The sequence below is a fragment of the Chelmon rostratus genome, chromosome 10 (genome assembly GCF_017976325.1).
Source record: "Chelmon rostratus isolate fCheRos1 chromosome 10, fCheRos1.pri, whole genome shotgun sequence".
Taxonomy (NCBI): domain Eukaryota; kingdom Metazoa; phylum Chordata; class Actinopteri; order Chaetodontiformes; family Chaetodontidae; genus Chelmon; species Chelmon rostratus.
The window spans coordinates 22136989-22149162 of NC_055667.1; the positions used below are offsets into that span (position 1 = coordinate 22136989).

The window sequence follows — 12174 nt, forward strand, 5'->3', positions numbered from 1 at the left end:
AAACAGAAATACATAAAGTAGTCGCACTTAATATTAGCCTTAAAAGTAGAAGGAATACTTAGAGACATGCCACTAAAAGGATATGAAAGTGTTGCGACATCATCGTCACACTTGATTTAGGAACATTTCTGCTGCCAAATTACACTATCCAATGAAAAGACACCTGACCGAAAGAAAAAGCCATGACCTTCCCAAAAAGAAACAAAAACTTAACACATAAGAGCAGCAAATTAAGTGGCAGCTCCGTTAGTATTTGATGGCAAAATTACAGAGCACGCCGTGTTAAAGAAAGGCCGAGTTGCAGAGAACAGGGGTGCTGCGTTCCCCTCAGTGAATGCCAATGGGATGCAGGGGGCAGCGCGTACAGCTCACCTGCTGATGTGAGCAATCAGACTGACCTATTAAAATTTCAAGTGCAATGGCATTCAAGGCCGCCGCTAAACAGAAAACAGGAAAGTATTTTGTTTTTTATAGAAAGCCGATCGGCCTCCCGCAGAGCGTTCAGCTGTTCGGCTGCCCCACTACGCAGACAGAATGAACACTCTGCGATCAGTCCAGACATGGCGGCACGTTTGTTACAGTTGGAACTGTTCGACTGTGCAAATGGTGCCAAAAAGTTTCACAACACTTTAAAGTACATTTTTCTAATTTCTCAACTTTGTTACGCTTGCTAATGTAAGTTTTATAATGCAGCATATTCTTCACCTCACTGTGGTGTGGCAAGCTGTGATGGGCTAATTACTGCTCCCTGTGGAACCCCCTACCCACCCACAACCACAGGGGGTGACAATGATCCCCCCCATAATCGAACACGACTTCGATAAGCACCACACAGGTGAGATTTCTGCTTCCGCTGATGCCTGATGCAGTTATCGTGCCCTCGCACCCCCAACAAAGTAAAGCTAAAGCTGGAAGACATCTGTATCTTTGTCAGGGAGGTGGTCCAGGTTGAGGCTGCGTCGCTAGGGCAACAGCTGAATCACAACTTGTTGCCCGTGAAGACACCTTGAAATCACCGGATGCTCAAGTGGACTCTCCTGCTACACTCAGCTAGCTAGAGACAACGTTAAAGTGCAAATCAGTTATCTATATTCCACATCATCAGTGCCAAAGTACACAGGTGCTTCCAGAAAAGTTTTGGGGATTTTTTTAGGAAACCAGGAACCCGTGAAACATCGTTACCTAACTTGTCTTGCTTCTACAAGCACTTCCCACCAAGACTGGCCATGATGCATGTGTACAAGCATCTGTGGTTCCACCTGCCCAACAGCCCACACACATTGACAGCAATTACAACTGTGGCCACTATGCCAAAATCACCACACAGCCCAGCCTAGCTTTAACTACTGCCACTACTAGCTGTCAGCTAATGGTATATTCCCAGGCTTTGCTGAGCTTCAACACGTGCATGCAGAAAAATAAAGATATACACAAAACTCATCCCAGAGTAAAGTCAGGCATCCTGTTGCATTGGGGCAGCTGCTCACCTTTTGACCATTAAAAAGCTCTTTGCTGACTGTACGTCTACTGCTCAGGACCCTGTAATGTCTGTAGAGAGACGCATAAAAACACTGGGGATATGAGTGACGACTCACAACATGGGAGACAGCGCTGATCTGTGCAGCACACGTGTAAAGTATGTAGCAGCTTGCTGCAGTGTTCACATCCATCATACCTACAGCTCTGTCGGGGCCTCAGCAGCACACCTGCACCTTGCCTACTTTCCTCTCTGTTGTTTTTCTCACCTTATCTTATTTATGCTTCTACATCTGATACCCCGCCATCGCCGCGCAGAACGTAACCTTAAATGAGTCACCACCAAGCAGCGGCGGCAGCACTGTTGAGTCCAATTTGTGAGATAAAGCCATAAAAAATGACACCCTGGACATGTAAGGCAAAAGCCATTCACAACAATATGATGGCATTCCAGTGCAAATGGCACACACATGCATGCACAAACACCACACAGAATCTGCACAGTCATCAACACAGGGACACATAAACAGACACACAGATCCTCCCGATCACACAAATGAGAGCTGTGTGTTGTGAAGAGGTTCAATTGCTCTGCAAATCACCAAGACATTCATTCTTACCCTCCATAGGCTCCAAAAGTGAAACTCCTCTTTCTCTGCGGCATGCCGGCTAATGGATAGCGGTGAGTCAGTCAACTCAGTGCTGAATGGAGCCAGCACTTGTGTCACTTACGCTGACTGAGCATGGGGGTGTGTGTGTGTGCGCGCGCGTGTGTGTGTTTGCATGCTCTGCCTGCCGTCTGAGTTCCACTCCTGCAGCCTCGGCTAACGTGCCCTGCCTCTTCCTTGCTCACACGCCTCCTTCACAAACAGGGGGGAGAGACGGCGAGAGGAGGATGAGGAAGAGAGGGGGGAGGAGGCTGGAGTGAGGGCTGCTGACCATGCCAGTCTCCCAGGGAACCAGGAGTGTGGCAGCAGCCTTTCTCATGCACAGGCAACATCCTCTCCGTTGTACATCAAGATCAGAACATAGCGGCAGATGCTTTTTATTTAAAAATATGCTGTAATCCCTAAAACCGCACAGCACTGGCACAAATCACTAACACACACGGGAGGTTGCTTGATCATTTTTTAAAAAAAATGGCTACAAGCAAAACACAGAGGGGTTCTTGGCATTGTGAGAGTCTGCTGAAACGTCTTGCAACACTAGTTCTCCCTGTCTCTGTCCCTGGAAGACAGCTGGTCAAACAAGCTGCAGACAAACACTTCATCATTCTCCACAAATGTCCCCATCGGGGACTTGCCCCGGGCTAGCTGCGCCACTCCTGCATGCTGCAGATGATGACCTGTAGACAAGTTTGTAATCTGTTCATTCATCTCCCTCCCTAATTCTTTCTTTTGTAAACCCATCACCTCTGGTATGCAAACAAAAGGAGGGCTAACCTGACACAGAGCTAGCCTGCATTACGATTAGCTGCATTGATTAAAGCGAGTAAGCGTCTGGACGTGGGGACTCTCCTTCAGGAGGCTGTTGAGTCCGATAAACTGGCAGCAGTGACAACAATGCATTAATGCTGCCATGGATTATTGAATAAAGGTGGATTGCAGTCTGGAGCATCAGCCAGCTATCTGACAGTCACTTCCAAAGCATTTGCAGTATGTTGGATGAAACCTGTTTTCATGGTCAGTGTCGAGCAGGACAGAGGCAGCTGTGTTGGACGGGCAACAGTTAATTTGACCCTGAATGGTGAACAAATAAAATCTCTCCAAATCCGAGACCTTAATCTCCCCAAGGACCAATGATGTCTTCATCACATTAACTGCACTTATAGTAACTGGGCAGACAAGCACTTAATTAATCAATGTGCCCGCCAAACGAGCACAATCATGCTGATAGACAGTTACATCATCTCTCCACAATTACATCATCCCTTTCCTCTGAGACTGCAATTTTCTAAAAACATTTCACCGCAGCATCACAGTTCTTGGCTGACTTTGTTGGTAATGGAGCTCACTTTGTCTCTTGGCCGTGTGGTCACTCGTCTGATCAGGCAGACGCTTGGCTTTGTCGATTAAAACCAGAATTTATTTGATTGGCTGTTCAGACAATTTGTTTCAGAGGCTTGATTTCCATGAAGCTGGCACCGACATTCATGGTTCCCAGAGGATGAACCCTGATCCTTGACTTTTCCTCAAGTGACACCATGAGGTTGACATTTGTGGTTTTGAGTGAAACATTTCAAAAAGTATTGCCATTATATTTAATACAGATGTTCAAGTTCCCCGCAGGATGAATTTTAATAACTCTAGCAATACCTTGACCGTTGTTACGTTAAAATTCATACTTGTCCAATCTGTCCAGCCTCCCTTGTGCTTTGTGTTTTTGTGCCTATTAGCAAATGGAGCACGCTAAACTATGACAGCGACCATGATATCATGCATGTTAGCATATTCCCTGTGCTAACATGCTGACGTTAGCAGTTAGCTCCAAACACAAACTGATCAAAAATCAGAAACTACTGACTTGATCCCAAAAAACAGCCGGCTCTTCATCCTTGGCACAGCTGCTGCCCAACTTTATTTAAGTGCAACTCCATTGATTCAGCACGTCAGCCTTAGTGCTACCTTCAGTCTTGTCTGCTTTCCTGACAATTCAATTAACTAAAGCAGCTCTGGCGTGTGCGAGGCATTTGAATGGGTGCAGCCCAGACGAGAGGCCTTTAATCACATCACCTCAGGAACAAGGCCCAGTCCTCCGAGCAGCTCTGGCTCCTCTTTTGTCTTAAAGGAAGTGGACGGGCAGGAAGACCCTCAAGAGGACAAAAGAAATGGAGTTCCCTGCCCGATATCTGTGTCGTCAAACTAACAGAAACCACTGATACTGCAACACCAACAACAAACCGCCAACCCAGACAAAACCAAAACAGGACGGCGTTCACAAAACTTTAACAGGAAACACCGTCCGACTCTCCTCTCTGGCCCCTGTTTTATATAACAAAAATACAAGCATTTTAATTTAAATCACAATCATTAAATGAGGAGTCTATGGAGCAGAAGCAAAGGTCATTCATTCATCCTCAGCTCCGCTTTCACTGGGCAGGAAATTTGCTCCTGTTGAATAAATGAGCACGGTGCTGCCGAAAGAGAAGCAGATGCCAATTGAACAGGCGACTTGTGCGAAGGCCTTTGTTAAGGAGGTGCATCGTAATTTATCATTTTGGAGCTTTTTAAAAAAAATCTAATTTTCTGTGGAGGGGTTTAATGTGTTTGAAGCTGGACAAACATCATAAATCAACCCTGCGACAAAGCAGCAGGGTCCAGGGCAAAGCTCCTGGCTCAACAAAAGTATTACTCCAATAGAAAATAACAGAGCAATTAAAGCTTTATAGTCCATGTTTATTCTCATTAACGTTTTAGTTTTTCTGTAATGTAAGAGTGTCATGGTTTATTCTCATCTGTTTTCAAAGCAGGGCAAAGAATAATAGTACAATTTGATTTAGTTTTAGTAGTTTTCAAGCAAAATGAAGCCATGAAGGCAGCACCCGGAAACTGGAGTCTGGAAAAGAAGATCCAAAGTGGGCAACCTGAGAGGTGTGTGTCTCTTTAACGGCCCTGAAAATGTATCTTCCCACTCAGCTTCTTACTATGAGTGTTGGGGACGTTTTGGCGAAAGTTTCTCTGTAGTTCTGTTTTTTTCTCTGTGCTCCTCACAACAGTTTGAAGTGGGCGGGACTCATTAAGAAAAAAGTGGTGGTTTGTTTGGTCTCTGTCAATCAAAACTGACCAGCTCGTGAGTGTTATCGCTACCTAATTTAGTCCCGAATTATTCATTTATTGAGATGTGAGAAAAATATGACAGAAATGAAGCACAGTGTTGGTTCAGGCAGACCACTGAAGTTGTGCTTGTATTGGCTGATCTGCATCAGCTGTTTGATTGGCTCACTCACAGCTGCGTGGCTTGGAACTTCCAGTCACATTCATGCAGGTGTAGACCGGATTAAGGACTAAATAATCATGCTGTGCTGCACCTCTTCTGCTGCTCGCTATCTGCGGTGGTCAGCTGGTTGTCAGACAGCCATATCCTCAGATATCAGGACAGAAGCTGAGCGTAATGCGTTACAACCACATACAAACACATTTTGATGATTCCACCATGTGCAATTTGTGTAAAAACTGTGAAAGCATATGCGATGATGTCTGTCTAGCCTACTCATTTTCCCATCTGCCGCTGTCTTATTTTATCTTATCTTATCTTAAATTGTTTGGGGAGGTTCAGTCCCTTAGCAGAATCCTTGTTGCTCTTCAGATAGCTCCCTAAAACAGCAGAGCCTTCACCACCAAATCTGACTGCACAACTATTTGCTAAAAATGGCTAAATCCTTGATGTAGGTGTCAAAAAAGTTCTTTGTATGTTCCTGCAGGCTCAAACTAACGACAAAAATAACACTTTTTTAAAGGCATACCTACTGTTAAATGAGCAATGATTTTCACATAGTAGAGGTTATTATAATTAGTCAAATTTGGGGGTTGGGCAGTCAATGTTTTGGTTTGGAGAGGACCTCTACTCTAAAAAGGTAGCAGCTGAGGTGGTGAACTGCCCCTTAAAGAACGAGGTTAATCATTCCACAATATTTATACTGTATCGTCATGAACACACTGCCTATGGCCAGTGTATATATTCTAAATATTTTCCAGATACTTGGCTGAACGGGCAGTACACACACACTCAGCTATTTGGAGAGGGTGAGTTTGAGGAAGGGGTGCCATACAAATATTTGAAGGGGGGCGAATATTCAAAGAGCAATTGTGCTTTGAAGCACGAGGAAATAAGCTGGGCCTTATCTCCGCGAGCATTTCATTTTCATTACACGTCTCGAAACTCAGCAGCCGACTGAGCGTAAACGGCGCATGGCTGAAGCCACGGCAGATGTAATTATTTAAAGCTATAGCGATTTGTTAGTTTACGAAGGCTCAAATTGCTCGTCAAGTCACGCTGAACAGAGGAAAGTCTGTGATTTTACTTTGCTGTCACTTCAAAGGAACAGAGGGGAAGTTTAGTATTATATTTGCTTTGTGATTCAGCCCCCCTTCTCACTTCTTCTTCAGTTTATGCAGAGTTTACATCAGTTTCACATCCCCTGCTGGATTTGCACACACTTGGACATAAGACTCGTCTAGCAGGCGGCTGAAAATAACGCAGCTGAAAAACAAGCTACAGTACGAGTTGCTGAGTGTCTGACTGGGAGGAATGGAGCGAGCCCACTGAACCATCCTCCTCCCAACGAAGTCACATGGCCCTCTGGCCCCTGGGAGCCGCTACAAACAGCCTCACGCGCACACTGTGGCCTTTCATGGCGCCTCATTAGAGAGGGCCAGGATATTATGGTGGACGCGGCAGAAGAAAAGAGGTGTTGTTGCATCATGATCGAACCGAGCCCTATCCCGCTTTACAAACCATTCCGCTGAGGTTTGAATGCAATTATCGACTCCCTGTATTGTTCCCATTCTTTTCATTTGACTGGCTATAATCAGTGGGTGACAAGAGAGTGATTATGCATGTTTTTGTCATTTTTGAATACAAATGGCATAATTTTGAATCTTCTAAGCATTTAGCAATAACTTAATAATAATAATAGGGACCTAATAAGGACTTCCTTAAAGCATGAGCCTCCAAATCAAATCATCGTAGCAGTCCATCATCTTCAGACAATTACAACCCAATGCAGGATGAGGGAAACAGCTGCAGGGACGTGTTGCTCATCGATCCTTGCTGCAGAGAAAGATCTGTTTCAGTTTTAATGGACCCTCAGTGCCATGCTATCTCTCCGCTGTGTCCCAGGCAGCTCTGTGATGGATGGTTCCCAGCCACCGAGAAGGACTTTGTCTTCATGCCAGGTGATCAATAGATGACTCGCCACACCAGAGATAGACTCAACTTTAAATCCCCCAGTGGGTGGAGAAATGCCAAAAAGCCAGAGGGCAAGTTTTAATCCCTTTACTTTCAACTCACAGCGGGAATGGTACATCTGATAGCTTTCATTTCATTTCCACCAACCACTATTGCAGTATTGACCAATTCAATATTAACTGTTTGAGGATTCAGGAAACGTTTGCGCTGGAAAGGTCAATAAGAAAGTTGGTCAAGAAAGTGGGTATTTTTATGTTGTGTGTGTTTTTAAGTGTTGTAAAGAGCAAGTCTACGTGTGTTTGCACTTATTACTGAACGATGACTGTGAGAAAGCAGAGTAGCACTGCCCCCTCCTGACAAACAGAAAAACTAGTACATTTACTCCAGGATAAATCCTACTGTCTTGTAATTTGCTTAATAACTTAAGCAGATCAACTCCTACATTAACAAGAAAAGAAGGAAAGAAAGATAGCTGAATTTCACCATAAGTTAGTATTTTCAAACTTTTAATCTTCCTAAAAATGACTGATAATTAAAAGGGATTTGATAGCTAAATTAGAAGTGTGGTAAATTATTCCTTACAATAAGCTTCTGATGCAAATATGCATGGTGGTAGCTCTCGCATATTAACTTGTTTAAAGTTTTATAACATTTCATTTTTAAGCTTGGATATCAGGCTCCTGGACTGCAGCAGTAGCATTTTACTGTATATTTTAGCTGGTGCTGGAGGTCTGCATTATTTTATGATACCATTGCTGGCAGACAGAGTGCATTAATGTCATGGAATATGCTTATTTAAATCATTGAATATACAGATTTAACATACATTTTTGTTCCTTCCATGCATGCAGTTTCTCGGTCGGACACATTTCAGGGGTTTGAAGATTGCAGGATTCAGGATAAATCTTTAAAAAGACACTTTAAGCAACTGCACTGAAAAGTTTTCAAGAGAAAATCCTAAAATGTCTCATTAGGTTAGTTCTGTTCTCTAGCGCTCATATCTGCCGTCAGGTTTGACATCTACTTTTTGTCATCAGCCAGATTTAGACCTAATGGTGTGAAGTGTGTGTGTGTGTGTGTGTGTGTGTGTGTGTGTGTGTGTGTGGGGTCAGAGCTTCAGCGAGGGAACAGCAGGTGTGTTTGAAAATAGAAGCAAAGGTCTGCAGGTGTCACCCAGAAAACAGTAGACTGTGATGGCAGAGAGGGTAGGAGTGCTGAGTCAGGACATGTGCTTAGTGTACAGCAACAGAGACAACCTTCATACCAAACCAATCCATATCTACAATACTGTATGTTAGAGATTACAATGCAAGAAAAACAAGGAAGAGCTGAGAAGTGTTTGTCATTTATGTTGACTTTAAGTTTAATCGACAGTAACCTTTTTGTCACAGTGCAGAACCATTTGTCGCAGACGGACAATGACTGAATGCTAAATCGCAGTAAGTTGTAGAATTCCCTGACATAGAGTCCTGTAAGTGCCACATGTGATTTGGTTCATAACCATAAATCCTTTTCTGTATTAAAAAGAGAGCTGGTGGCATTTAGTTTGGTGTCTGATTGATGGCTTAACTCTAATACTTTTTGTGTGGAATTGTTGTCTCCCCCTTCTGGCAGTGAAAGTAATTACACAAACACTGTTGACATGCTTATGATGCCGTAGGCTCTGCCATACTCCTGGTTGCTGTATTTTTTACAGGGATGATGATGGAATTTTCCAATCTTAGTGAACCCTTAAAAGGCCACCCCAGCCCTTGCCCTTACCCTAACCTTCATGGGTTGGACATCAAGAAGTGTTCGCTGTGAGGAACAACAGTGACTTGCAGGAAAACATTTTGCTTGCTGTAGCCTGCTCCTTTCCTACGGTTGCTCCCCCTTCAAACCAATCATTGGTTCAGGTAAATGCATCATTACCAGTGCGCCAGCACAGAACCTCGCCACAGACACCTTCTCTTAAAACTCTGGTTTCCTGCAAAATACAGAGAAATTAACCTGCCAGTGATGCTTAATCAGCATGGTGTGAACTCTCACCAGCATCTCTCTTCCAGCATCTCGGCAATAGTAGCCTGCAGATTGTTTTATTTGCACAAATCACACTCACACTCACATCAGCCATGTTTCCACTCTGAAGGATTCCCGAGTGAAAGATAGTGATTTTTTTTTGTCTATTTGCTTTGAAACAAGGAAGCAAAAGCAAAGACTAAACAGAGTGAGCAAGGAGGAAAAATCAATAGTCAGATATTGTGTTCATACAAGCCCTGTACAGCAGCAACACTGCAGCATCGTATGCCGACTTTTATGGTACTCAGCTACATGCCCTGAATTTTAAAATATCCCTGTTTGATATTAAGGCACAGTAATTCATTTTATAGGAGTTCTTCTGCAGCTTGTAATTCACATACACAATAAAATAGTCACAATGATATCATAATGCATGCAACTCACACCTCATTAATGGATCCCTGTGTGGCTGGAGTAGCTTCATCAAGTGAAAAGCTGTGGCATGTTGAAAAAAACTTTTCAGTAATGGTTGTTTTTCAGGAACAGCTTCTTCGGGCGCCTCAATCAAGCGAGATGAAGCTGATGAGGATGGACTTTTCATAGAAGACGATTATTCCACAGAGAAGTAAATAAAAGCCGAAAGGAGAAAAGAGCCACAGTCTCAAGGCACTAAACCTATGACAAGACACCTTTATGAATGTTAATGAGGCTGACCTGGATGTGAGGTACAGCACCGAGTAAACCAATTCAAGTGAAACTCAGTGATTATGCCTATAGACTCCGGAAGGTATTGAAACTACTGAATGGGCAATTGTGCAAAGGCAATCTGTGATGGAAATCAAGAACAAACATAGAGGCCTCACAGATACAGAGGCAGAGAGTGGGTGACTCATTCAAAGCTCATCAAAGAGACAGTACACTTTCGCTCTAATAAGCTGTTTGCAATGGTCCAGCTGACATCCTCCTCTGAGCAGAGAATGCACACAAATGCAGTCTGCAGATGAATAATTCAACAGGGAGGAAAATGATGCATCCTGTTTCTAAAAAAAGACCTTTAAGTATCAACATGGGGCTTTAAATGTTTGTTTAGTTGTGCCTGTAGAAGCACTGGGACAGCTCTATAATTAAGATACAACACAAGAGAATACAGCACAGTGACTTTTAACATAGGAGAGGAACGAGTGGTATGACTGTATGATCAGACATTAATTGATGAGCTGAATCGCATTAAAAAATATCACTCTGTGTTTCCATCAGTCAGGCTTCTCCAGCTTCCCAGTGACACAATAAGCCTTCTTTTCATGCAGCTTCTCATCACTGACCCACTGACTATGTTAATTACAGCACAGGCTTGTATTGCAGACATCACAGACAGGGCTGTAATTTCCAGAAGGGTTCAATAATACATTAGACATCAAACTACAGCAGGAGAGCGGCGAGAGCGCAGGAGAGAGTAAATTGCACCGCTAAAAGAGTGCATCTTCACAGGCTTGCATGTTTGACACAGTGCCACAGGGGCATCCTAGACGCATGATGATGAGTGGAGAGGAGCGTTTCGGGAACAGCCAGTGGCCTCAGATACACCAGCATATAAATAATCCATGTAAAATCTGGCAAAGCTTGTGTGGAAATTGACTGGGTGAAGTACTGAGGCTCCCCCTGCTTTCAGGAATATACAGTAGAGGCTCATGAGTGGAGAAACTGCAGGGTTCTCCATGTCTTTAATAAGCTAATGAGGTGAATAAAACTAAAGATAAAGGTCCAAGCCAGAGGAACAAAACAACTCGGAGAAACAGAGATGGTAATAGGACTATAGATTGCATATTATAAGACTACAGAGTAGAAACAGTAAGTGATTTAAAAGATGATTTTGCCCCTGGATAACTGTGAACCCTGCTCATACACTGCAGGATCAGGAGCTCAGATAGATTGTCACGGACCTGCCCATGAAAGTGGAAGTAATCAATTCAAATTTTAGGAGAGGCATCCGGTGAAGTGACATTAAACAGAGATATGGTCTTGTCTGTTTCGGTTACCGGTCTCGTAGCAGCATGTCAGCACAGTGTAGCCACCATAACTCTTTATAATAAAAGCAGGTAAACGGCTGCAGAGAGGGTGAGGAGAGATTGCACAAAATATGTCAACATAGAACTGAAGCTTAAAGGGAAATGCACCAATTTTACTCATTAATGTCTGTTTACAGGTGCTGGGGAGCCACTGTTAGCATAACACACCCAGATCTCTGACCGAACTGCCGGACAGGTGCATTGTGGGTAATGTAGGCAACAGGTTTTGACAAGGAAGGGGAATGCATGGAATAAAAAAAGGTGATATCTACAGGTTTGCTCCATTGATTCTGATAACTGATGCCTCCACCATTCTACAGTAGCCGAGAATGGACAAACTTAACACTGGATCTAGAGAGGGCCTTCGTGTTTTAATGTCACCTGAAGGCCACCATAGTTCTCCTAAAGAGAGGTGTGATTCAGCTGGTTGCAATCTGAAACTTCACCACTAGATGCCACTAAATCCTACACGCTGGTCCTTTAAATCATTTTGTTTACTGTTTACACAATTTAGTGTATTTTTCCACATGTGCTTTTAAGTCCTTACACATACAATAGATGCAGAGTTTGAGATTTGGTGCAGATACGTCCTAAAATGTACTTATTAGATTTTCACTGTTGCAATGTGACATCAGGAAGATGCAAACGCAGGCCCATAATGAAAGATTTATCTCATTTTAAAGGTTTAACCTCCCAATGTAAAATTCATACTGTATATCTCATAACT

At 43.4% G+C, this 12174-nt stretch overlaps 1 protein-coding gene across 6 annotated transcripts in view; it reads right to left on the bottom strand.

Moving 5' to 3' along the window:
- rap1gapa (RAP1 GTPase activating protein a) overlaps positions 1 to 2263 on the bottom strand; it is a 41333-nt gene extending 39070 nt beyond the window's left edge. For all 6 annotated transcript variants that reach the window (XM_041944954.1, XM_041944960.1, XM_041944956.1 and 3 more), the window contains exon 1: positions 2097 to 2263. In XM_041944954.1, coding sequence (XP_041800888.1) covers positions 2097 to 2140 — 44 coding nt within the window. In that variant the 5' untranslated portion in view covers positions 2141 to 2263. The remainder of the gene's footprint in view (positions 1 to 2096) is intronic.
- Between the last annotated feature and the right edge of the window lie 9911 nt (positions 2264 to 12174).